We start from the raw sequence: 24,211 nt of genomic DNA on the forward strand, positions 1-24,211 counted from the left end.
GAGATAGAAGGAATCTTGTAGGCGTCATGGAAATATTTCTAATCTTGATTATGGCAGTGACTTCATGTGTGTGTATATACACTTATCAAATTACACACTTTTTAAAAAAATGTTTATTTGTTTTTTAGAGAGACAGAGACAGAGTGTGAGCAGGGCAGGGACAGAGAGAGAGGGAGACACAGAATCTGAAACAGGCTCCAGGCTCTGAGCTGTCAGCAAAGACCTTGATGCGGGGCTTGAACTCACGAGCCTTCGAGCTGTGAGATCATGACCTGAGCTGAAGTTGGCCGCTCAACCAACTGAGCCACCCAGGTGCTCCAAATTACACACTTTTAATGCATATAATTTATTACATATAAATTATACATCAATAAAAAAGAAAAAAAAGCAAGGACTGGAGTATTCTTCCTGAGCATGATTTTCACACTTTTTTTTTTACCATATCTTTTACAATCTTCGAAAAGCAGTTAAAATGAGGCTACAGTAATCTAAAGTGTGATTTATATCCACTTTAAAAAAAAGTTTTTGATTTTAATTCCAGTATGTTACCATACAGTGTTATATTAGTTTCAGGTGTACAATATTGTGATTCCAGTTTTATACATTCCTCAATGCTCATCATGATGAGTGTGCTTTTAATCCCCTTCACCTATTTCACCTATCCCCCCCACCCTCCTCCCCACACCCCCCTCCCCTCTGGTCACCAACCATCTGTTTATCCTCTATAGTTAAGTCTGTTTTTTTATTTGTCTCTCTTTTGTTTTCCCTTGGTTCATTTGTTTTGTTTCTTAATTTTTTTTTTTTAACGTTGATTTATTTTTGAGGGACAGAGTGTGAGCAGGGAGGGCCAGAGAGAGAGAGAGAGAGAGAGAAAGACACAGAATCTGAAGAGGCTGCAGGCTCTGAGCCGTCAGCACAGAGCCTGACGCGGGGCTCGAAATCACAAGCCGAGAGATCATGACCCGAGCCTAAGTCGGACGCTTAATCGACTGAGCCACCCAGGCGCCCCAATTTGTTTTGTTTCTTAAATTCCACACGTGAGTGAAATCATATGGTGTTTGTCTTTCTCTGAGTGACTTGTTTTGCTCAGCATTGTAGCTGCGTCCATGTTGTTGCAAAGATCCATGTCCACTTTAAGCACCAATGTCTGGGGCGCCTGGGTGGCTCAGTCGGTTAAGCGGCCGACCTCGGCTCAGGTCACGATCTCGCGGGCCGTGAGTTCAAGCCCCGTGTGGGGCTCTGTGCTGACAGCCCAGAGCCTGGAGCCTGTTTCGGATTCTGTGTCTCCCTCTCGCTGACCCTCCCCTGTTCATGCTCTGTCTCAAAAATAAATAAAACGTTAAAAAAAATTTTTTTTAAATAAATAAACACCAATGTTTGTGAGCTTAACCTTTGAATTTGTTTTCAGGCAACTACTCTAAGAGTGAGGAAATTAGAAGAAAATATTGAAGCAGAAAGAGCAGCACATTTGGAGTCAAAATTTAATTCTGAAATTATTCAGGTAAAGCCTAAGCCGAAATTTTTTTGGTATGGATTTTATTAGGCAGGGAAAAGTGGGATTCTGCTCAGAGAGCTAAGGTGTGCGTTTAGAATGGGTAGCATATTGTTAAGGCACTCATTATCATATTTGTATCAGGATATAGTTGAGGATGGTTTTTGCTATATTAGAGGAGGGGTTGACACACTACAGCCCACAGGCTAAATCTCACCCTTTGCCTGTTCGAGGGAGGTTTTGTCTTGTCTGTGGGGCTTCTGTGCTGCAGTGGCAAGGGGGGGTGGTTTGTGACAGAGACCTTATGGCCGGCAAAGTCCAAAATATTTACCCTCTGGCCTATTACAGAAAGATTTACTGATCAGAGTATTCTTTTTATCAACAGCCGTGGGTTGAATTTTTTTTTTGAAAACACTGAAAAAATAAGCACCTCCATTTATCGTGTGTATATCTTCTGCACATTACTTATCACTGTATTAAGAGCTGAAGGTGGGGCACCTGGGTGGCTCAGTCAGTTGAGGGTACAACTTTGGGTCAGGTCATGATCTCATGGTTCTGTGAATTTGAGCCTGGCGTCAGATTCCCTGCTGTCAGTGCAGAGCTTTGGATCCTCTTCCCCCCCCCTCTGTCTCTCCCCCATTTGTCCCCCCCCCCCCAATAAATAAACATTAAAAAAAAAAAAAGAGCCCAAGGGATAAAGGTGAAAGAACTCCTTTTGGAACTTACATTTCATTACCAGAAATACTGTATATTTGTATCTATACCTCTACATCTATACAGATACACAGATAAATGTGTGGATAGAAATATCAAATACTAAAATACTACAGGGCATAATAAAGATTAAATGTGAGGGGGAATTAATTGAAGGCATCCTTAAGGAAGGTGTCCTTTAGGTTTTAGAATGAGAAGGAATTTCTAAGAGAAGTGAAGGCATTCCAACTGGGGGTTGGCAAACTACTGTGCATGGACCAAGTCTGGCCCATAGCTTGTTGTATATAAATCAAGTCTCACATAAAGTTCCAGAAATCTAAATTCCTTAATTTAATGTTTCTAAAGTGGACTCCACACCCAGTGTGGGGCTTGACCTCATGACCCTGAGATCAAGAGTTGTGTGCTCTACCGACTGAGCCAGGTGCCCCTAAGTTCCTTAATTTAATTTGGATTTTTTTTTTTAAGACATACACTTTCCCTTATATTAAATTTTAATTAATAAAACTTGCCAAGTTTTACCTTATTTTTTAAACATGTCTTTTTTTTTTTTATTTTTTTTTATTTTTAAAAAAAATTTTTTTTTTTCAACGTTTATTTATTTTTGGGACAGAGAGAGACAGAGCATGAACGGGGGAGGGGCAGAGAGAGAGGGAGACACAGAATCGGAAACAGGCTCCAGGCTCTGAGCCATCAGCCCAGAGCCCGACGCGGGGCTCGAACTCATGGACCGCGAGATCGTGACCTGGCTGAAGTCGGACGCTCAACCGACTGCGCCACCCAGGCGCCCCTAAACATGTCTTAATATAAGGCGTAACTAAGCTCATAAGAAATTTATAATAAATTATTTTTTTACTTTTATCTTTAATGAAATGCCTCCTTTACCTGCAAAATTCTCAGGCCCATGTATTTGAGTGTTTGTATTTTAGGCAAACTTGTACAAGTTAAGCTTTTCTTTAAAAAAAAAAAGATTAAATCACCCAAAAATAAGCAATAAGGCTAAAGTTTTAAATTATGAAAGAAGCACAATTCAGAAATTAAGTTTTTCATTGTAGTTATAATTTATACCTGGATGTATAGATAGTTAATAGCTATAAAAATAATTATTACATGTATGGTTTTTACTTATATACATTAATATTTCATATTTAACTTAGGGTTTTGACTGTGAAAAAAAGCCAAAGTTTATATTTGAACCATATACATCTATAAATACCGACAAGTATTTTCAGTGAGGCACATCTAGTAAAATTCAGATTAGTTTAAAAGCAAATGAGACAAATGAGACTACTAAATAGTTGTAATGAATCACCATTTTATCATAAACTGTAGTTAAGTTTGTTTAGATGCTATATCATAAAAATGAGAAAGTAGAGTCAGAGAGTTGACTCAATTAGTAATTTGAAAACTACTTCTCTTTCAGTTGGATTGATTTATCCTTTGTGATTGAGTGTGCTTATTTTCTGAAAGGAGATAGCAATGCAGATAGAAGAAAATGTTGTCCACATTTATTATTTTACTTGTAAACATTGGATTTAGACAAAATAGCAGAGAAAAATAAAGTTTAGGGGCGCCTGGGTGGCTCAGTCAGTTAAGTCTCCGACTTGGGCTCAGGTCACGATCTTGGGGTTCATGAGTTCCAGCCCCGTGTCGGGTTCCATGCTGACAGCTCAGAGCCTGGAGCCTGCTTCATTCTGTGTCTCCCTTTCTCTTTGCCCCTCCCCTGCTCATGCGCTGTCTCTCTCAAAAATAAATACACATAAAAAAAAAAAATTGAAAAAAAAAAAAAAAGAAAAAGAAAGTTTAAAAGACCGAATCTGAAAAATTACCAGGTTGTATCTCCATATCTATTCTATTTCCTTACGTTAGTGTAAGAATGTTTCAGTTATTCCAAAATATTTTTGGATAATTACAAATAATAATTCTGGTGATTATTTTTTGTATGGATTAATTTAAGAACATTTTTATGTTGTCCTAGGCTTCATTTCTTGGTGACTTAATCTTTTTTACCTCAGATTGTCTTTTGCCGTCCCCATGGGGCTTGTTCAGAGCTTTTCTCTGATTTCATGGCCCTTTGTGCCTGTTTCTGTGACAGGAGCCACTTACATATTCTCTTGTGGTGTCTCCTCTCCTAAAGACTAGGAGCTCTTCAAGAACTAAGACTGTCTATTTTCATGACTATCATAATACCTTGAGCACTAGCTCATTGCCTGGCACATATTAAGTGCTTAATAATATTTATTCAAACATTTATTAAACAAATATTATGTATTCATATGTGATATTAAGTATATATTGATATTAGATAAATATTCTCTCATTAGATCTTTGTAGCAACTCTGTAGATAGTCTGCTTATGAGGATGATGATGATGATTTACTGTTTACAGGTGAGGAACCTCAGGTTTTTGGAGGTTTAGTAATATGCCAGAGGTCACCCAAGTTAATTTGTAGAGCTAGAATTTAAACGTGAGCTTTAGGATTCTGAAGCTGATTTTCTATCTAGTATAAAGCGTTTTCTACCACCCCCCCCCTTTTTTGAACTTAGCGTTCTAATTTTTGTTTTTAACTTAATTTTCTGAAGAAGGTAAAACATAGTTCAGAAATCAAAACAATATTAAATGGATGAGAACTCTTGCTTTCACTTCTGTGTCTCCCTTCAATCTACCCTATTGCATCTTACTTATTCTTATTCTTTCCACTTGTTTACCCAAAATATAGACTTTATCTGGACTTTGCTTTATTGATATATGTTAACCCTACATAGAGAACCACATAGAGAACTTCCTTTTCAAAAACTCTTTTTTTTTTTTTTTTGAGAGAGAGAGAGAGAGAGGGTGCAAGTGAACGAGGGGCAGAGAGAGAGAGAAGTGGGGCTCACCCGAAGCAGGGCTCGAGCTCACCTGATGCGGGGCTCGAACTCATGAACTGGGAGATCATGACCTGAGCCGAAGTCAGATGCTTAACTGACTGAGCCACTCAGGTGCCCCTCAGAAGTTGTTTTGTAACTTTTTTTTTTTTTTTAACCGCTGCATATTCTTCTTTTATGGGAATATACTGCTTTGTTCCTCTGTTCTGCTGTCATTGTTTACATGGAATCCAGTTTTTAAAGTGTTTTATTATATAAAGTTTCAAGTATATGCAGAAGTAGAGAGAATGGAAAAATGAGCTTCCTGTGTAGCCATCACTTCAAGATTTACCTCAGGCCAATCATGTTTTTTATTTATTGCCCCTGTCTACTCCCGTCCCTATATCACTTTGAGGCAAATCCTAGATATCCCACATTTACAAATATTTTAGTCAAATAGTATTATTCGGTAATAAAAGTTTTACTTGTCAACAGTAAGAAACCTGTAGGAGTAAAACTTTATCGAGAGTCTAACGATGTTAATGTAACGGTGTTTCTCTTAAGAGGGGAAGAATTCTTTGCTTTTGTTTTCAAAACCACTCATTTTATTATGTTTCATACAAAGTTTTGAACGTGGATTTGTAGGTCGAAATTAGGCACTTTGATTAGGCATTTCCTTTGCACAGTTAACTCTTCTCCCACTCTTCCTTCCATTAAACATGTTCAGAAAGGGAATACACTGTCTTTTGTTTATTTTCCTTTTTAAACCAAAGCAGAAAGGAAGAAGTTTAGGTAAATGATGATCTGCTACTGATAAATTACGCTGTTCAATTTGACTGACGCTAGCGTTTCCTTCCTTGCTTTAACTACTTCTCTGACATCTGGTAGTTACGGATTCGAGACCTTGAAGGAGCTTTGCAGGTCGAGAAGGCTAGCCAGGCAGAAGCTGTTGCTGACTTGGAAATGATCAAGAATGAATTCAAAGAAGTTGAAAGTGCATATGAGCGAGAAAAGCATAATGCACAAGAGAGCTTTGCAAAATTAAATTTGTAAGTCTTTTACTGTAAAATTCTTTAAATTAATGTAAAGGGTTTATGAAACCTACATAAGTATGAATGTGTAGTATTTAAAAAAATTTTTTTTAACATTTATTTATTTTTGAGACACAGAGAGACAGAGCATGAACGGGGGAGGGTCACAGAGAGAGGGAGACACAGAATCTGAAACAGGCTCCAGGCTCTGAGCTGTCAGCACAGAGCCCGACGCGGGGCTCGAACCCACGGACCGTGAGATCATGATCTGAGCCGAAGTCGGACGCTTAACCGACCGAGCCACCCAGGCGCCCCATGAATGTGTAGTATTTTAGATGTAGTTCTCATTGATGTCAGTGCTAGTTTGCGGATAAAAGATTTCATAAAACAGATCTATACTTCTCTACTTTTTTGGATTTTGAAGTATCATGGCTATTCCAAGTGGTCTCAGAAATGCAATTTTTACCCTAGAAAGTAAATATGTTAATGTATTTTGTATTTACTGATGTAATACAGTATCTTTAAAGACCTTGATTTCTAGGCCACCTGAAAAGGGCTATGTGGAGATGGATAACGTTTGAGATTTTCTCAAACTATGGGCATAATAGCAGTAGGACTAATACCACTCTTAGTGGCTCGCATGCATTGTGGCTCACTTGGCATCTAGCATTGCATGATTTCATTTAATTTATATAACACCCCATGAGGTAGCTTCTTTTTTTATCCCTGTTTTACAGATGTGGAAATTGAGGCTTAATGAGGATGGGGACACACAACTAGTAAGTGGCAGAGCCAGGATCTTTTTGATTCCTACTGATTTTAACCTTTATCAGTTCAAAAGCCTTTCATCTGGAATGTTCTGTAGGATGCTTTAAAAGTTCATAATTCTTGGGGCGCCTGGGTGGCGCAGTCGGTTAAGCGTCCGACTTCAGCCAGGTCACGATCTCGCGGTCCGTGAGTTCGAGCTCCGGGGCCTGGAGCCTGTTTCCGATTCTGTGTCTCCCTCTCTCTCTGCCCCTCCCCCCGTTCATGCTCTGTCTCTCTCTGTCCCAAAAATAAATAAACGTTGAAAAAAAAATTTTTTTTAAAGTTCATAATTCTTTAATATAAAAAAAAGTTGATATTAGATTTTTTAAAATATAATTTATTGACAAATTGGTTTCCATACAACACCCAGTGCGCATCCCAACGAGTGCCCTCCTCAATACCCATCACCACTTTCCCCTTGATAGTAGATGTTTTAAAGCATTTCTCCCCAGAGGGTGAAATACATACCACCATTGGTACATGACATGATAATAGGTTGGTATATTAAAGTTGTGTATTTATTTTTAATGTTAGTTTGTATATGACAAATAGATCATGATTTTCCACTTACAGCAATGACATGAAGATTCCTCTTAAAATACTTCATTTGACATAAAAAATGAGTTAGAGAAAAGCATTATTAAATAGTAGTAATTATTACAGGTATAGCAAAATCATAAAGATGGCACTTGAAAGACTGACTTAAAAAACTGATGTTGAAAAAATTTAAAATTCTTTACCTGAGATTACTGTTATTGGTAATGCTTATAATATTTTAAACCAGTAATTCTGAACTGAAAGTTTTTGCTTCCTCTGGGATGACTTAGATGACCTTCTGTGAATGTTACTCTAAGGACTTATCCTCCTGTATTTCCTTTGAACCATTGCTTGAATCTGCACATTTATATATAAATATGTTTGAAGGGCCTTTATATAAAATATAGTGCAGACTTTTTAACTGTTGTTTTGAGATAATAATTAGAACCTGCAAGTGAAAGAAGCCAGACTGTACTCCCAACAAGTAAAGCTTTCACCAGTGAAATAATAGGCTACTTTGGGGAACTAGTGAGTTCTCTGTCTTGGGAGGTTCAAAACAGAAGGTAGAAGATTCTTTGTCATGGATATTGAAGAAGAGAATCCTGCAAAAGTTGGACTAGTGGAATTTTAAAAGACCTGCTAACAATGAAGCTCCAATATTTTGTTTTAAAGTAAACTCGGGGCGCCTGGGTGGCTCAGTCAGTTGAGCATCTGACTTCAGCTCAGGTCATGATCTCACGGCCTGTGAGTTCGAGCCCCGCGTCGGGCTCTGTGCTGACAGCTCAGAGCCTGGAGCTTGCTTCGGATTCTGGGTCTCCCTCTCTTTCTACCCCTCCCCATGCTCATGCTCTGTCTCTCTCTCTGTCAAAAATAAATAAACATTAAAAAGAAGTTTTAAAGTAAACTCTGCCGACAATGTGGAGCTCACACTCAGGACCCTAAATCAAGAGTTGCATGGTCCACCAACTAACTGAGCCAGCCAGGTGCCCCAATCTCCAGGATGTTAATCTATGTGCTTTTCTAATCATACCCCAAGCCAATTTTTTTCTTTAGGTTTGTTCTGGTATTATTTGTGTTTTGGTGCTTGAAAAATTTTACTCAAATTTTGTATTCCAACAAGCATCAACTAACAATTCTAAATATTAGTTACATATTCCAACTAAGCACCAGCTAACAATCCAAAATACTTTAACACAGTGTTCCTTATCCGTTCTTCGTCTCTATATAACTGTGCTATAATAATAAACAGTGAATATTAAATAGTAATTAAAGCCCACTACTCATTTCTGTGACTCCGTTCCTGTGACTTCTCTTCTCCATCACATCTTCTTTTTCTTTGTATGTAACATGACAGCCTCTTCTGTTCCAATGATCTGTGGTACTACAGGGCATCAGAACCTTCTTTTTTTTTTTTTTTAAATGTAATGTTTATTTTTTAGAGAGAGAGAAAGACAGAGTGCAAGCAGGGGAGGGGCAGAGAGAGAGGGAGACACAGAATCCAAGGCAAGCTCCAGGCTCCAAACTGTCAGCACGGAGCCCTACGCGGGGCTTGAACTCACCAACCGTGAGAACATGACCTGAGCCGAAGTCGGTCACTAAACCGACTGAGCCACCCAGGCGCCCCCAGAATCTAATTTAAAAAATACTTTAAAATGTTTTAAAGTCATGAACTCTCACATATTGATTTTTCAAAGTAGCTCTAAGTTTGGGATCATGTATGTCAAAAGGAAACTTAGTAGATTTTAGGTCTTTAAGGTAAATGATACCTTAAAAAAGATTTTTTTTAATGTTTATTTTTGAGAGAGAGAGAGAGACAGAACGTGAGCAGGGGAGGGGCAGAGAGAGAGAGGGAGGCACAGAATCTGAAGCAGGCTCCAGGCTCCGAGCTGTCAGCACGGAGCCCGACTTGGGGGCTCGAACCCACGAACCGTGAGATCATGACCTGAGCCAAAGTTGAACGCTTAACTGAGCTGCTTAGGTACCCTGGTAAATGATACCTTTAATTTACAACTTTGAGACCAGGGAGTTCGGGGTAGGACATTGTTTTACCTGTTGGATAGAACTGATACAACAACTGGTGATAAAGATTTTGTAGAGAAAATGCTGCCTGAACTTTGCCTAAGGTTCTTAAGCTTCTTTTTTTTCCCGGGTAGGTCTAGGTCAGGAGAAAAATCTTGTGTGTGTATTTTGGATTTATGATTTTGGTCAGTCATTTCATAACTGTGAACATTCCTGCATGAAATTATTTTAGGTGGAATATATATGTGTTTATATATATTTTACATACATATTGTAAAGATCTCAATGAAGAATTTGATACCAATAACAGGCTACTTTAAAAAAATATATATTGTATATAGAATTTTAGATAGAATAGATCGCTCTTCTGTATTTCTATAATCAAATTTTCTTAGTTATAAATTTTTTTTTTTGCATCTATAAGTTGTAGTATGAAACTAAAGCTTTTAAATAATCTTTTCATTTTAGAGTTTTTTTTTTATGCCAGGTCTTTATTAGCTGTGGTAACTGATTGCCTAGAATTGGTAGGGGGAAGGAGATCATGGTAACTTTACATCTAGTTTGAAATTAAATAAAAAATTTTTAATGTTTATTTATTTTTGGGAGAGAGAGGGAGGGGCAGAGAGAGAGGGAGATGGAGGGTCTGAAGTAGGCCCCCCGACACGGGGCTGAAACTCATGAACTCCGAGATCATGACTTGAGCTGAAGTTGGATGCTTAACTGACTGAGCCACCCAGGCACCCCTAAAATTAAAATTAAAACAACACTGTTCAGGAAGAAATGGACAGGTTCCTAGAAATATATAAACTACCAAAACTGAAACAGGAAGAAATAGAAAATTTGAACAAACCTGTAACCAGTAAAGAAATTGAGTTAGTAATCAAAAATCTCCCAAAAAACAAGAGGCCAGGGATGGATGGCTTTCCAGGAGAGGTCTACCAAACATTTAAAAAAGAATTAACACCTATTCTTTTGAAGTTGTTCCAAAAAATAGAAATGGAAGGAAAACTTACAAACTCATTCTACGAGGCCAGCATTACCTTGATTCCAAAACCAAAGACCCCACTAAAAAGGGGAACTATAGACCAATTTCCCTGATGAACATAGATGCAAAAATTCTCAACAAGATACTAGCTAACCGGATTCAACAATATATTAAAAGAATTATTCACTAAAATCAAGTAGGATTTATACCTGGGATACAGGGCTGGTTCAATATCCACAAATCAGTCAATGTGATGCATCACATTAATAAAAGAAAGGACAAGAAGCACATGACCGTCTCAATAGATGCAGAGAAAGCCTTTGACAAAATACAGCATCCTTTCTTGATAAAAACCCTCAAGAAAGTAGGTATAGAAGGATCATACCTTGAGATCATAAAAGCCATATATGAAAGACCCTCTGCTAATATCATCCTCAATGGGAAAAAACTGAGCTTTCCCCCTTAGGTCAGGAACATGACAGGGATGTCCACTCTTGCCACTGTTATTCAACATAGCACTGTAAGTCTTAGCCTCAGCAATCAGACAACAAAAAGAAATTAAAGGCATCCCAATTGGCCAAGAGGAGGTCAGACTTTCACTCTTTGCAGATGAGATGATACTCTATATGGAAAACCCAAAAGATTCCACCAAAAAAATGCTAGGACTGATCCATGAATTCAGCAAAGTTGCAGGACATGAAATCAATGCACAAAAACTGGTTGCATTTCTATACACTACTAATGAAGCAGCAGAAAGAGAAATCAAGGAATCGATCCCATTTACAATTGCACCAAAAATCACAAAATACCTAGGAATAAAGCTAACCAAAGAGGTGAAAAATCTATACACTGAAAACTATAAAAAGCTTATTAAAGAAATTGAAGACAACACAAAAAAATGGAAAAATATCCCATGCTCATGGACTGGAAGAACAAATCTTGTCAAAATGTTGATACTACCCAAAGCAATCTACATATTCAATGAAATCCCTATCAAAATAACACAAATATTCTTCATAGAGCTAGAATAAACAATCATAAAATTTGTATGGAACTAGAAAGACCCCAAAGAACCAAAGCAATCCTGAAAAAGAAATCCATAGCTGGAGGCATCACAATTCTGGACTTCAAGATGTATTACAAAGCTGTCATCATCAAGACAGTATGGTACTGGAACAAAAACAGACACATAGATCAATGGAACAGAATAAGAGAACCCAGAAATGGACCCACAAACATATGGCCAACTAATCTTTGACGAAGCAGGAAAGACTATCCAATGGAAAAAAGACAGTGTCTTCAGCAAATGGTGCTGAGAAAACTGGACAGCGACATGCAGAAGAATGAACCTGGACCACTTTCTTACACCATACACAAAAATACACTCAAAATGGATGAAAGACCTAAACGTAAGACAGGAAGCCATCAAAAGCCTCGAGGAGAAAGCAGGCAAAAACCTCTTTGACCTCAGCCACAGAAACTTCTTACTCAACATGTCCCTGGAGGCAAGGGAAACAAAAACAAAAATGAACTATTGGGATCTCATGAAGATAAAAAGCTTCTGCACAGCGAAGGAAACAATCAGCAAAACTAAAAGGCAATTGACAGAATGGGAGAAGATATTTGCAAATGACATACCAGATAAAGGGTTAATATCCAAAATCTATAGAGAGCTTATCAAACTGAGCACCCCAAAACAATCCAGTGAAGAAATGGGCAAAAGACATGAATAGACACTTCTCCAAAGAAGACATCCAGATGGCTAACAGACACGTGAAAAAATGTTCCACATCACTCATCATCAGGGAAATACAAATCAAAACCACAATGAGATACCACCTCATACCAGTCAGAATGGCTAAAATTAACAACTCAGGCAATGACAGATGTTGGCAAGGATGCGGAGAAAGAGGAACCCTTTTGTACTGCTGGCCGTAATGCAAACTGCTGCAGCCACTCTGAAAAACAGTATGGAGGTTCCTCAAAAGTTAGAAATAGAACTACCCTACGACCCAGCAATTGCACTACTAGGTGTTTATCCAAAGGATACAGGAGTGCTGTTTCGAAAGGGCACATGCACCCCAATGTTTATAGCAGCACTATTGACAATAGCCAAAGTAAGGAAAGAGCCCAAATGTCCATTGACAGATGAATGGATAAAGAAGATGTGGTATATACATACAGTGGAGTATTACTTGGAAGTCAAAAAGAGTGAAATCTTGCCTTTTGCAACAATGTGGATGGGACGAGAGTGTATTATGCTAAGCAAAATTAGTCAGAGAAAGACAAATATATGACTTTCCTCATACGTGGAATTTAAGATATAAAACGGATGAACATAGGAAAGTGACGCAAAAATATATAAAAACAGGGAGGGGGGCAAAACATAAGAGACCCTTAAATATAGAGAACAGGCTGAGAGTTGCTGGAGGGGTTTTTGGTGGAGGGATGGGCTAAATGGGCAAGGCGCATTAAGCAAGACACTTGCTGGGATGAGCATTGGATGTTATTTGTAGGGGATGAATCACTGGGTTCTACTCCTGAAATCATTATTGCACCATATGCTAACTAACTTGGATGAAAATTAAAAAAAAATTAATTAATTACCAAAAAACACTGTTCAAAGATATGATATTAGATGGACTGAATCTCAGTTTATCTATTTCATTACACTCAATATTTAGGAACTTCCTTATTTTTCTAAATATAACATCCAAAAGCATAAAAATAACAAAAGTATTAAAATTTATTAGCAGAATTATTACTTACATGGTGGATAAAAGACCAAAGATGGTTATTTGTTAAAACAGTCTGTGGTGAAGTTCTTAGCTCAGCTCTTTTATTTTTATTTGTATTTTTTTTAGATTTTTAAAAAATGTTTATTTTGAGAGAGAGTGTGTGAGCAGGGACTGGCAGAGAGAGAGGGAGAGAGAGAATCTCCTCCAGGCTCTGTGCTGTCAGCACAGAGGCCGGGATGGGGCTTGATGTCACAAACTGTGAGATTACAACCTGAGCCGAAATCAAGAGTCAGAAGCCTAACTGACTGCCACCACAGCACCACTTAGCTGAGCTCTTTAAAAAAATAATAGCCTGGGAATCTAGTAGGAAAGAAAGCATCTTAACTATAGGTTTCCTTCCTCTGCCTTCTCTTTCTTGCCTAAATCCTCCACCTGCCAAGTCCTAGTCCTTCTTCGGAATTCAAAGAGATGGGGCTCCCTTCATTATACCCCCGCCCAACTCATTGCCCTTGGTGGGGCTTTTCAAGAAGCCCAGGAACCGATGATTTCTTGGGTTGTGCATTACATTGCTGACAGTGAGGAGTGTCCCCCGTTTCAGTGGACCTAGTTTGAACATGAACTCAGCCCCAAATGACAGAGGCATTTAATTTTATATATGCTGAGTAATAATAGCTTTTAACTGAAACTGTGATTTTGTCAAAATCTTGTATGTAGTTTGAAAAGTAAAATAGTACTTCAAGGTCAGCAGTTTCATACCCCTTGCTCTCTACTACCAGTTTCCACTCCTTTGAAGCAACTGTTTTTAATTCTTCAATAAAAATTTTTTTAATGTTTTTATTTATTTGAGAGAGAGGGAGAGAGAGAGAGAGAGAGAGAGAGAGAGAGAGAGAGAGAGAGACAGTGTGCAAGCAGTGGAGGGGCAGAGAGAGAAGGAGACACAGAATCCGAAGCAGGCTTCAGGCTCTGAGCTGTCAGCACAGAGCCCAACACGGGGCTCGAACTCACAAGCTGTGAGATCATGACCTGAGCTGAAGTCAGACGCTTAACTGACTGAGCCACCCAGGTGCCCCATACTGCTTTTAATTCTTATTGCTGTGTCTTCTGATATAACCTCATATTTCTGAATAACATGCATATCCTGCCGTGTTTTCAATTTCCACCTTTACAGATGGTCTGTTGGCTCCCACTTACTTATCTCCATTGTACGCCTTCTCCCACACAGCACACTTATTCCTTCCCTCCTCTCATCCTTTCTGTGGGGTTATATTTTGGCGTATTTTTTTTTTCTGTAACTTTTTTTTTGGTAACTCATCTTTATTTCTCTTCATAGGACAATTTATGATATTCTTTGTTGTTTATTGTCTTTCCTCTTACATGGATGGGAACTTTGTTTTGTTCATTGCTGTCTCCCAATGCCTAGAATAGTGCCTGGCACTTAAGAGCTGCTAAGTAAAGATTTGCTCAATTATCAAATGAAGGAATAGTTAGTAATTGCCTCATTTTAAATTGGATTAGTTTATATGCACCAATTACTGGATTACTCTTAAATTACTCTCCAACAGGACTGAAAATCTCTCATTATGTTCCTACACCTCAGCAATTCTATTGTTTTAAGTTTCTTGTAGGAGACATCCGTCCTGGACTCTTCTCTCCACCTTCTCCATTCTGAACAAATTATTTTTTAGGCTCCCTGTCACTGTCATCCCTTTCACCTGAATAGATCCCATACTAGGTCACACATCAAGCCTCAGCAAGTACAAAAAGATTGAAATCATACCATTGCATATTTTCTAACCACAACTCTATGAAACTTGAAGCCAACCACAAGAAAAAAATCTGGAAATACCACAAATACATTCATCCTACTAAAGGATGAATGGGTCAACCAGGAAATTAAAGAAGAAATAAGAAAATACATGGAAACAAATGAAAATGAAAACACAGTGGCCCAAAACCTTTGGGATGCAGCAAAAGTGGTCCTAAGACAGAAGTGTGTAGCAAGACAAGTCTGCCTCAAGAAGCCAGAAAAATCTCAAACAAACAACCTAACCTTACACCTAAACGGGCTGGAGAAAGAACAACAAATGAAGCCTACAGCCGGCAGATAAAGGCAAATAATGATGATAGGGCAGAAATAAATGATCTAGAAATGAAAAAAAAAAACAAAAACAAAAACCCAGTAGAACAGATTAATGAAACCAGGAGCTGGTTCTTTCAAAAAATTAAGAAAACTGATAACCCCGAGCTAAACTTATCAAAAAGAAAAGATAAAGGACCCAAACAAATAGAATCACAAATGAGAAAAAAGAAATCAACAATCAATATGACAGAAATACAAACAATTACAAGAGAATATTATGAAAAATTATATGGCAACACATTGGACAATTTTGAAGAAATGAATAAATGTCTAGAAACATATAAACTACCAAAACTGAAACAGGAAGAAATGGAAAAATTGAACAGACTGATAACCAACAAAGAAATTGAATCGGTAATCAAAAATCTTCTAGCAAACGAAAGTCCAGGGCCTGATGGCTCCACAGGGGAATTCTGTCAAACATTTATGTATTTATTTATTTATTTTAAAATTTTATTTTATTTATTTGGAGAGATTGAGGGAGAGAGAGGGCAGAGGAGGGGCAGAGAGAGAGAGAGAATCCCAAGCAGGCTCCTCACTGTCAGTGTGGAGCCTGACATGGGGCTCGAACTCATGAACTGTGAGATCATGACCTGAGCCAAAGTCAGGAGCTGGTTGCTCAGTTGTCTGAGCCAAACTCAATTGCCTGTCTACCAAACTTTATTTATTTATTTAAGTTTATTTATTTTGAGAGAGGGAGCGAAACAGAAAGAGAGCGAACGTGCGTGCACAAGTCGGGGAGGGGCAGAGAGAGAGGGAGAGACAGAATCCCAAGGAGGCTGTGCACTAACAGCGCAGAGCCTGATGCGGGGCTCAAACTCACACTGCAAGATCATGACCTGAGCTGAGATCAAGAGTTGGACACTTAACCGACTGCGCCACCCAGGCGCCCCTCTACCAAACATTCAAAGAAGACTTAATACCTATTCTTCTCAAACTATTCCAAAAAATAGAAATGGAAGGAAAACTTCCAAACTTATTCTATGAGGTCAGCATTACTCTGATTCCAAAACCAGACAAAGACTCCACTAAAAAAGAGAACTACAGGCCAATATCAGCAATGAATATGGGCATAAAAATTCTCAACAAAATACTCGCAAATTGAATCCAACAGTACATTAAAAAAATCATTTGCCATGATTAAGTGGGATTTATACCTGGGCTGCAGGGGTGGTTCAATATTTGCAAATCAATTAACATGATACACCACATTAATGAAAGAGAGGATAAGAACCATAAGAACCTCTGAATAGATGCAGAAAAAGCATTTGACAAAGTATAACATCCATTCTTGATAAAAACCCTCAACAAAGTAGGTTTTTAAAAAATGTTTTTAATGTTTATTTATTTTTGAGGTGGGGGCTGCAGTGAGAGAGGGAGACACAGAATCTGAAGCGGGCTCCAGGCTCTGAGCTGTCAGCATGACCTGAGCCGAAGTCAGATGCTTAACTGATTGAGCCACCCAGGTGTCCCAACCCTCAAAAAGTAGGTTTTGAGGGAATATACCTCAATGTAATAGAAGCCATATATAGCATACCCACAACTAATATCATTCTCAGTGGGGAAACAGCTGAGAGCTTTTCCTCCATGGTTAAGGGTAAGATAGGGAGGGGGCACCTGGGTGGCTCAGTCAGCTAAGCGTCTGACTTTGGCTCAGGTCATGATCTCATGGTTCATGAGTTCAAGCCCCATGTCTGGTTCTGTGCTGATAGCTCACAGCCTGAAGCCTGCTTCAGATTCTTTGTCTCTCTCTCTCTCTCTCTCTCTCTCTCTCTCTCTCTCTCTCTTTCTGCCCCTCCCCCACCCATGCTCACTCTCTCTCTCTGTCTCTGGCTCTCTCTCAAAAATAAATAAAACACTAAAAAATAAAAAAAAATACAAAAAGAACAAGGTAGTGAGGTCCACTTTCACCAGTTATTTAACATAGTACTGGAAGTCCTAGCCTAAGCAATCAGACAACAAAAAAGAAATAAAAGTCATCCAAATTGGCAAGGAAAAAGTTAAACTTTCACTATTTTCAGATGACATGATACTCTATGTAGAAAACCCAAGGACTCTGCCAAAAAATTGCTAGAACTGATGCACAAATTCAGTAAAGTTGCAGGATATAATATCAACAACATACAGAAATCTGTTGCATTTCTATACTCCAATAATGAAACAGCAGAAAGAGAAATAAAGAAATTGATCCCATTTACAATCTCACCAAAAATCATAAGATACTTAGGATTAAACCTAACTGAAGAGGTAAAAAATCTGTACTCTGAAAACTATAAAATACTGATGAAGGAAATTGAAGATGACACAAAAAAATGGAAAAACATTTCATGCTTGTGGATGGGAAGAACAAATATTGTTAAAATGTCTATACTACCCAAAACAATCTACACATTTAATGCAATCCCTATCAAAATACCACTAGCATTTTTCACAGAGCTAGAATAAACAATCCTAAAATTTGTATGTAACTATGAAAGACTCTGAATAGCCAAAGCAGTCTTAAAAAAGAAAAGCAAAGCTGGAAGCATCAATTTCAGACTTATATTACAAAGCTATAGCAATCAAGACAGTATGGTGCCGGCACAAAAACAAACACATAGATCAACGGAACAGAATAGAAAATCCAGAAATGGAACCACAACTATATGGTCAACCAATCTTCGACAAAGCGGGAAAGAATATCCAATGAAAAAAAGACAGTCTCTTCAACAAATGGTGTTGGGTAAAGTGGACAGCAACTTGCAAAAGAATGAAACTGGACCACTTTCTTATACCATACACAAAAATAAATTCAAAATGGATGAAAGACCTAAATGTGAGACAGGAAATCATCAACATCCTAGGGGAGAACACAGGCTTCTTTGACATCATCTGTAACAACTTCTTACTAGATAGGTCTTCTGAGGCAAGGGAAACAAAAGCAAAAATAAACTGTTGGGACTTCACCAAGGTAAACATGTTGTACAAAGTGACGGAAACAATCAACAAAACCAAAAGACAACCTTTGTAATGGGAGAAGATATTTGTAAATGACTTCTCTGATAAAGAGTTAGTATCAAAATCCATAAAGAACATATCAAACTCAACACCCATCAAACAAATAATCCCAAATGGGCAGAAGATACGAATGGATATTTTTCCAAAGAAAACATCCAAATGGCTAACTGACACATGAAAAGATGCTCAACATCACTCATTATCAGGGAAATACAAATCAAAACCATGATGAGATACCACCTCACACCTGTCAGAATGGCTAAAATTAGCAACATAAGAAACAATAGGTGTTGCCAAGGATGCAGAGAAAGGGGAACCCTCTTGCACTGTTGCTGGGAATGCAAATTGATGCAGCCACTCTGGAAAACAGTATGGAGGATACTCAGAAAGTTAAAAGTAGAATTACCCTATGATCCAGCAATTGCACTACTAGGTATTTACCCAAAGTATACAAAAATCCTGATTCGAAGGGGTTCCAGCACCACAGTTTTTACAGCAGCACTATCAACAATAGCCAAATTATGGAAAGAGCCCAAATGTCCATTGACCGATGAATGGATAAAGAAGAGGTGCTGTATATGTGTGTGTATTTACACACACAAACACATACATAGTGGGATATTACTCAGCCATCAAAAAGAATGAAATCTTGCCATTTGCAATGATGTGGATGGAGCTAGAGAGTATTATGCTAAGTGAAATAAGTCAGAGAAAAACAAATACCATATGATTTCACTCATATGTGGGATTTAAGAAACAAAACAGATGAACATAAAAAAAGAGAAGAGGGGAAAAAAAAGAGAGAGGCAAACCAAGAAACAGACTTGTAACTATAGAGAACAAACTGAAGGCTGCTGGAGGGAGGTGGGTGGAAGATGGGCTAAATGGGTGATGGGTATTAAGGAGGGCACTTGTGCTGAGCACCGGGTGTTGTTTGTAAGTGATGAATCACTATATCCTACACCTGAAACTAATATTGCACTGTATGTTAATTAACGAGAATTTAAATACAAACTTGAAAAAGAAAGACAAGCAAAGAATTCTATGTGTTTCAATCGTGAATATGAATGTGTTTTGAGGATTCTTTCTTTTGGATTTTCTATGCCATCACACTAAGTTCCACTTGCAAGGGCATTCACGAATAAAGCATTGGTTCCATTTCCAGTGTTGTATTTTAATCTGAAAATTGTTTGATAGAACTGTTTTCTGTCTTGAGGCAGTTTCTGAGCTAACTGAACTGTGTTGTGTGGGTTTGGTTCATCAAAGATAATGGTGAGACCAAATCAACGCTAACCAAATCGATTTTGCTTATAACCTTGGGCATAGTACAATACCTGCTAACAAAGGGGCAAGGTATTATTCCTCTAAAGTCTTTCATTTAAGGATATGCAATCCTTTCTGTTCGGAAAAATGAGAGGTGGCCTTTAAAAGCCTTTGGCACAAACACATGATAGATAATACATCTGCCAGTCATGTTAAAGCTATGTAATAGGACTTGATAAAACCATATTTGAAAAATCTGCTCTGACACTTTAACTTTTCAGATTAGAAAGAGAGTATTTCTCCAAAAACAAGAAACTAAATGAAGAGATCGAGGAACAGAAGAAAGCAATTATAGACCTTTCAAAGAGACTCCAGTATAATGAAAAAAGTTACAGTGAATTACAGGAAGAACTTGTAATGGTAAGGATAAAAAAGAAAACCCTATGGCAATTACTTTATTGGGTCAAATCTGATGTTTAACAGGTTTTTTCCCCTCACTACATGCCATGAGATAATAGTATGAAAGTAATTTTAGGACATTGATATAAAATTTTGAAACCAGAGATGCTGATTACAACAAAGATATGTAAGAATCATCTCTTCTTTAGAAAAATTGGGAAAACTAGTCAAATTAGTGAAAACTGAATTGTAGAATATTTTAGAATTTATTCAGGGGTTTACCTTTTTCTTGCTTTTTTTTTTTTCGGTGCATAGAACAATGATACCAAGATGAGAGGGGGTCAGGGTTTATAATCAATAAATCTAATGATTTCAAAGACTCCCTTTTGTAGTCATTTTGTACCTGATCATTTTGTTTCCATTCCCCAATAATCAAGCTTTCACACCATCACCACATTTGTCTTCCTAAGATATTGATCTGATCTTGTCACCCTCACTTTATTAAAAAACCATCAATGTCTGCTTGTTGTTTTCAGAATGAAGTTCAGCTTCTTGTCATACAATCTAAGGCCCTGGCTTTGTGACTCCGTGTTAACTCTTTCAGCTTCTTCTCTTTCCATTAGCCCTCTTATCTTGCTTCAGCCACATTAGCGTGCTCTTGGCTTCCTAAACACATTGTATATTTTTGTATCTTCCTGCTTTTTAAGGCTGTTCATTTTTTGGACCCACATTGACTGAACTGCTTCTTTTTTTTTTTCTTTAGTAAACTCCTATGTATCCTGTAATGCCCTATTTTTTTTCCTTTAGTAAACTCCTATGTAACCTTTAATGCCCTATTTTTTTTCCCCTTTAGTAAACTCCTATGTATCCTGTAATGCCCTGTTCTGACATCTTGCCATCTGTGATGCCTTCCATGATTCCATCTTTCCTCACTCTCCCATCCTACTAGTCAGAATTTTTCCTTTTCCCAACTTTGTGTTTCCTTAGTACTTAGTTTAGCATCTTCGCCACGGTTTAGCATAACACTCACCCAAATCTGGTACGTGTATCTCTCCCATGAGATTGTGAATGCATTGAAGTTAACAATTCATTTTATATACCAAGATTCCACCATAGTGCGTGCTTCCATAAACATTTATTGGATGCATTTATTTGGGTGATGCAGCACACTGCTATTCTGCATTTGCTGGGAATCCCAAGGGCATAAAATCTAGAGTGATACCTTGTTTCTTCTTTGTCTTGTCCCCACATGTATACCTTCTGCAGATACTGGCTACTTCACTTTAAACTCTTAGTGATATCCATTATTGAAGAAAATGAATGGGTTTTTTTTCCCCCGTGTCAAAAAAGATGGAGACTCTGGGTTATATTAAGAAGTAGTGGCCTAATCAGTGCTGCTCAGATAGAAAGGTGGTGTTGGGATAAAAGTTATACTCTGTCACTTTCAAATTATTTAATGTTTTGTGCAGTCTTCATTCAACCCAAGATATTCAATGTGTTCTGATTCAGGGACTGATATTATTTTTTTGCTGTTTGGTTAAATTAGTAGTTTGAGTACTTTGGATGTGGATTTTAGATAAGTTTAGAGCTCTCTGTGTAGCATACTTTACTGTCTGTTCACTCTTATGTGCTACCCTAAATTTCATGGGCTATCCTACCTCTTAGCTCCTGGTTCAGGAGGTGAATCAGTGGTGGAGAAAAACATGTGAGAGCCATCGAGCTGAGTCATGGATTTGGGCTTCTTGCTTAGGGACCCTGTTTTCAGTAGTTTGGAAAGTTAGCCAGTTATGACTAAGAATGTAACAGGGAAGATAGTCACAAACATAAGTTGCATGAATTTTCCTAATTTAGCCTTCTAGCACTCCAGTGACAAGGTGCAAAATAAAAGCAGCCTGGGTTTTTCACCATAGAGGATACTAGTGCTTTGTGATTAAAAAATTTTACTTGGGGGGTGCCTGGGTGGCTCGGCTCAGTCGGTTAAGCGCCAACTTCGGCTTAGGTTGTGATCTCATGGCTCGTGAGTTTGAGCCCCACATCGGGCTCTGTGCTGACAGCTCAGAGCCTGGAGCTTGTTTCAGATTGTGTCTCCCTCTCTCTCTCTCTTTGACCCTTCCTTTGCTTTGTTTCTGTCTCTGTCTGTCTCTTTCTCTCAAAAATAAATAAACATAAAAGAATTAAAAAATATTAAAATAATTTTTTTACTTGGTGCCAACAAGTTTTTATTTTTCAGCTTTGCAGTGTGGCACATGATCTGAAGTAAGGCACGTTGCAGCCTTGTTTGGGTCTACTTGCTTGTTTGGGTCTCATCCTGTAAAGCACTATTGTTCTGATCATAGCGTGAAAAATTGCAGGCTGATTGTTTCTTCAAAGCTTAATGGATTACTAAATGTTGTTGCTCTGTGAATAATAGTCCTTGCTGCAGAGCTTATGGGATGTTCAGAAAACTTATTCGGGTTGTACCTAAGTGATCTCCAGTTATATGGTTCAACCTGACTATTCGTACTTTCCTCTCTTTTCTCATTTCTCTTAAATCCATAGCTTTGTGTCATATTTTTCTTCCATCTTTCTGTTTCTTTTGCTCCTCTTGTTGCTTTTCTTTCCCTTCCTCATAATGAGCTTTCTGACTTGTTCTGTTTTCTGATTAGAACTATTGTTCTCGGGGCGCCTGGGTGGCTCAGTGGATTAAGTGTCCGACTTTGGCTCAGGTCATGATCTCGCGATCAGTGAGTTCGAGCCCCGCGTCAGGCCCTGTGCTAACAGCTCAGAGCCTGGAGCCTGTTTCAGATTCTGTCTCTCCCTTTCTCTCTGACCCTCCCCCGTTCATGCTCTGTCTCTACCTGCCTCAAAAATAAATAAACATTAAAAAAAATTTTTTTTAAAAAAAGAAAAAAAAAGAACTATTGTTCTCTATCTCTTTACCTGGCCATAATATGAAATTCAAAAATTATTTAATGAAAAAAAAGTTTTTTTAAATCAGTCTGCTTTTATTATTTATTTTTTAAATTAAATTAAATTAATTAATTTATTTGTAATTTAACTTTATTTTTTATTTTTTAAAATTTACATCCAAGTTAGTTAGCACATAGTGCAACAATGATTTCAGGACTAGATTCCTTAAATGCCCCTTACCCATTTAGCCCATCCCCCCCCCCACAACCCCTCCAGCAACCCTCAGTTTGTTCTCCATATTTATGAGTCTCTTCTATTTTGTCCCCTTCCCTGTTTTTATATTATTTTTGTTTCCCTTCCCTTATGTTCATCTGTTTTGTCTCTTAAAGTCCGCAGATGAGTGAAGTCATATGATTTTTGTCTTTCTCTGACTAATTTCACTTAGCATAATACCCACCAGTTCCATCCACCTAGTTGCAAATGGCAAGATTTCATTCTTTTTGATTGCCGAGTAATACTCCATTGTACATATATGTTGCATCTTCTTTATCCATTCATCCATTGATGGACATTTGGACTCTTTCCATACTTTGGACATTGTTGATAGTGCTGCTATAAACATGGGGGGGCATGTGTCCCTTTGAGACAGCACACCTGTATCCCTTGGATAAATGCCTAGTAGTGCAATTGCTTGGTCATAGGGTAGTTCTATTTTTGGTTTTTTGAGGAACCTCCATACTGTCAGTGTCCCACCAACAATGCAAAAGAGATCCTCTTTCTCTGCATCCTCACCAACATCTGTTGTTGCCTGAGTTGTTAATGTTAGCCATTCTGACAGGTGTCAGGTGGTATCTCATTGTGGTTTTGATTTGTATTTCCCTGATGGTGAGTGATGTTGAGCATATTTTCACGTGTCAGTTGGCCATCTGGATGTCTTCTTTGGAGAAGTGTCTATTCATGTCTTTTGCCCATTTCTTCACTGGATTATTTGTTTTTTGGCTGTTGAGTTTGATAAGTTCTTTGTAGATTTTGGATACTAACCCTTTATCTGATATGTCATTTGCAAATACCTTCTCCCATTCTGTCGGTTGCCTTTTAGTTTTGCTGATTGTTTCCTTTGCTGTGCAGAAGCTTTTTATTTTGATGAGGTCCCAGTAGTTCATTTTTGCTTTTGTTTCCCTTGCCTCTGGAGATGTGTTGAGTAAGAAATTGCTGCGACCAAGATCAAAGAAGTTTTTGCCTGCTTTCTCCTCGAGGATTTTGATGGCTTCCTGTCTTACATTGAGGCCTTTCATCCATTTTGTGTATGGTGTAAAAAAATGGTTCAGGTTCATTCTTCTGCATGTTGCTGTCCAG

The 24,211-nt window shown here is 38.1% G+C and overlaps 1 protein-coding gene across 9 annotated transcripts in view; it reads left to right on the top strand.

Annotated features, from left to right (window-relative positions):
* Positions 1–24,211, top strand: part of CCDC171 (coiled-coil domain containing 171) — a 309,506-nt gene that overhangs the window by 62,512 nt on the left and 222,783 nt on the right. For 8 of the 9 annotated variants that reach the window (XM_040481303.1, XM_040481300.1, XM_040481302.1 and 5 more), the window contains 3 exons: positions 1,409–1,501; positions 5,939–6,099; positions 19,849–19,987. The exons of the other annotated variant lie outside the window; for it this stretch is intronic. In XM_040481303.1, the coding sequence (XP_040337237.1) occupies positions 1,409–1,501; positions 5,939–6,099; positions 19,849–19,987 (393 nt within the window). The remainder of the gene's footprint in view (positions 1–1,408; positions 1,502–5,938; positions 6,100–19,848; positions 19,988–24,211) is intronic. 9 annotated transcript variants of the gene reach the window in all.

Source organism: Herpailurus yagouaroundi, unplaced genomic scaffold (genome assembly GCF_014898765.1).
Source record: "Herpailurus yagouaroundi ecotype Mexico unplaced genomic scaffold, PumYag 160, whole genome shotgun sequence".
In the NCBI taxonomy this organism is placed as follows: Eukaryota; Metazoa; Chordata; class Mammalia; order Carnivora; family Felidae; genus Herpailurus; species Herpailurus yagouaroundi.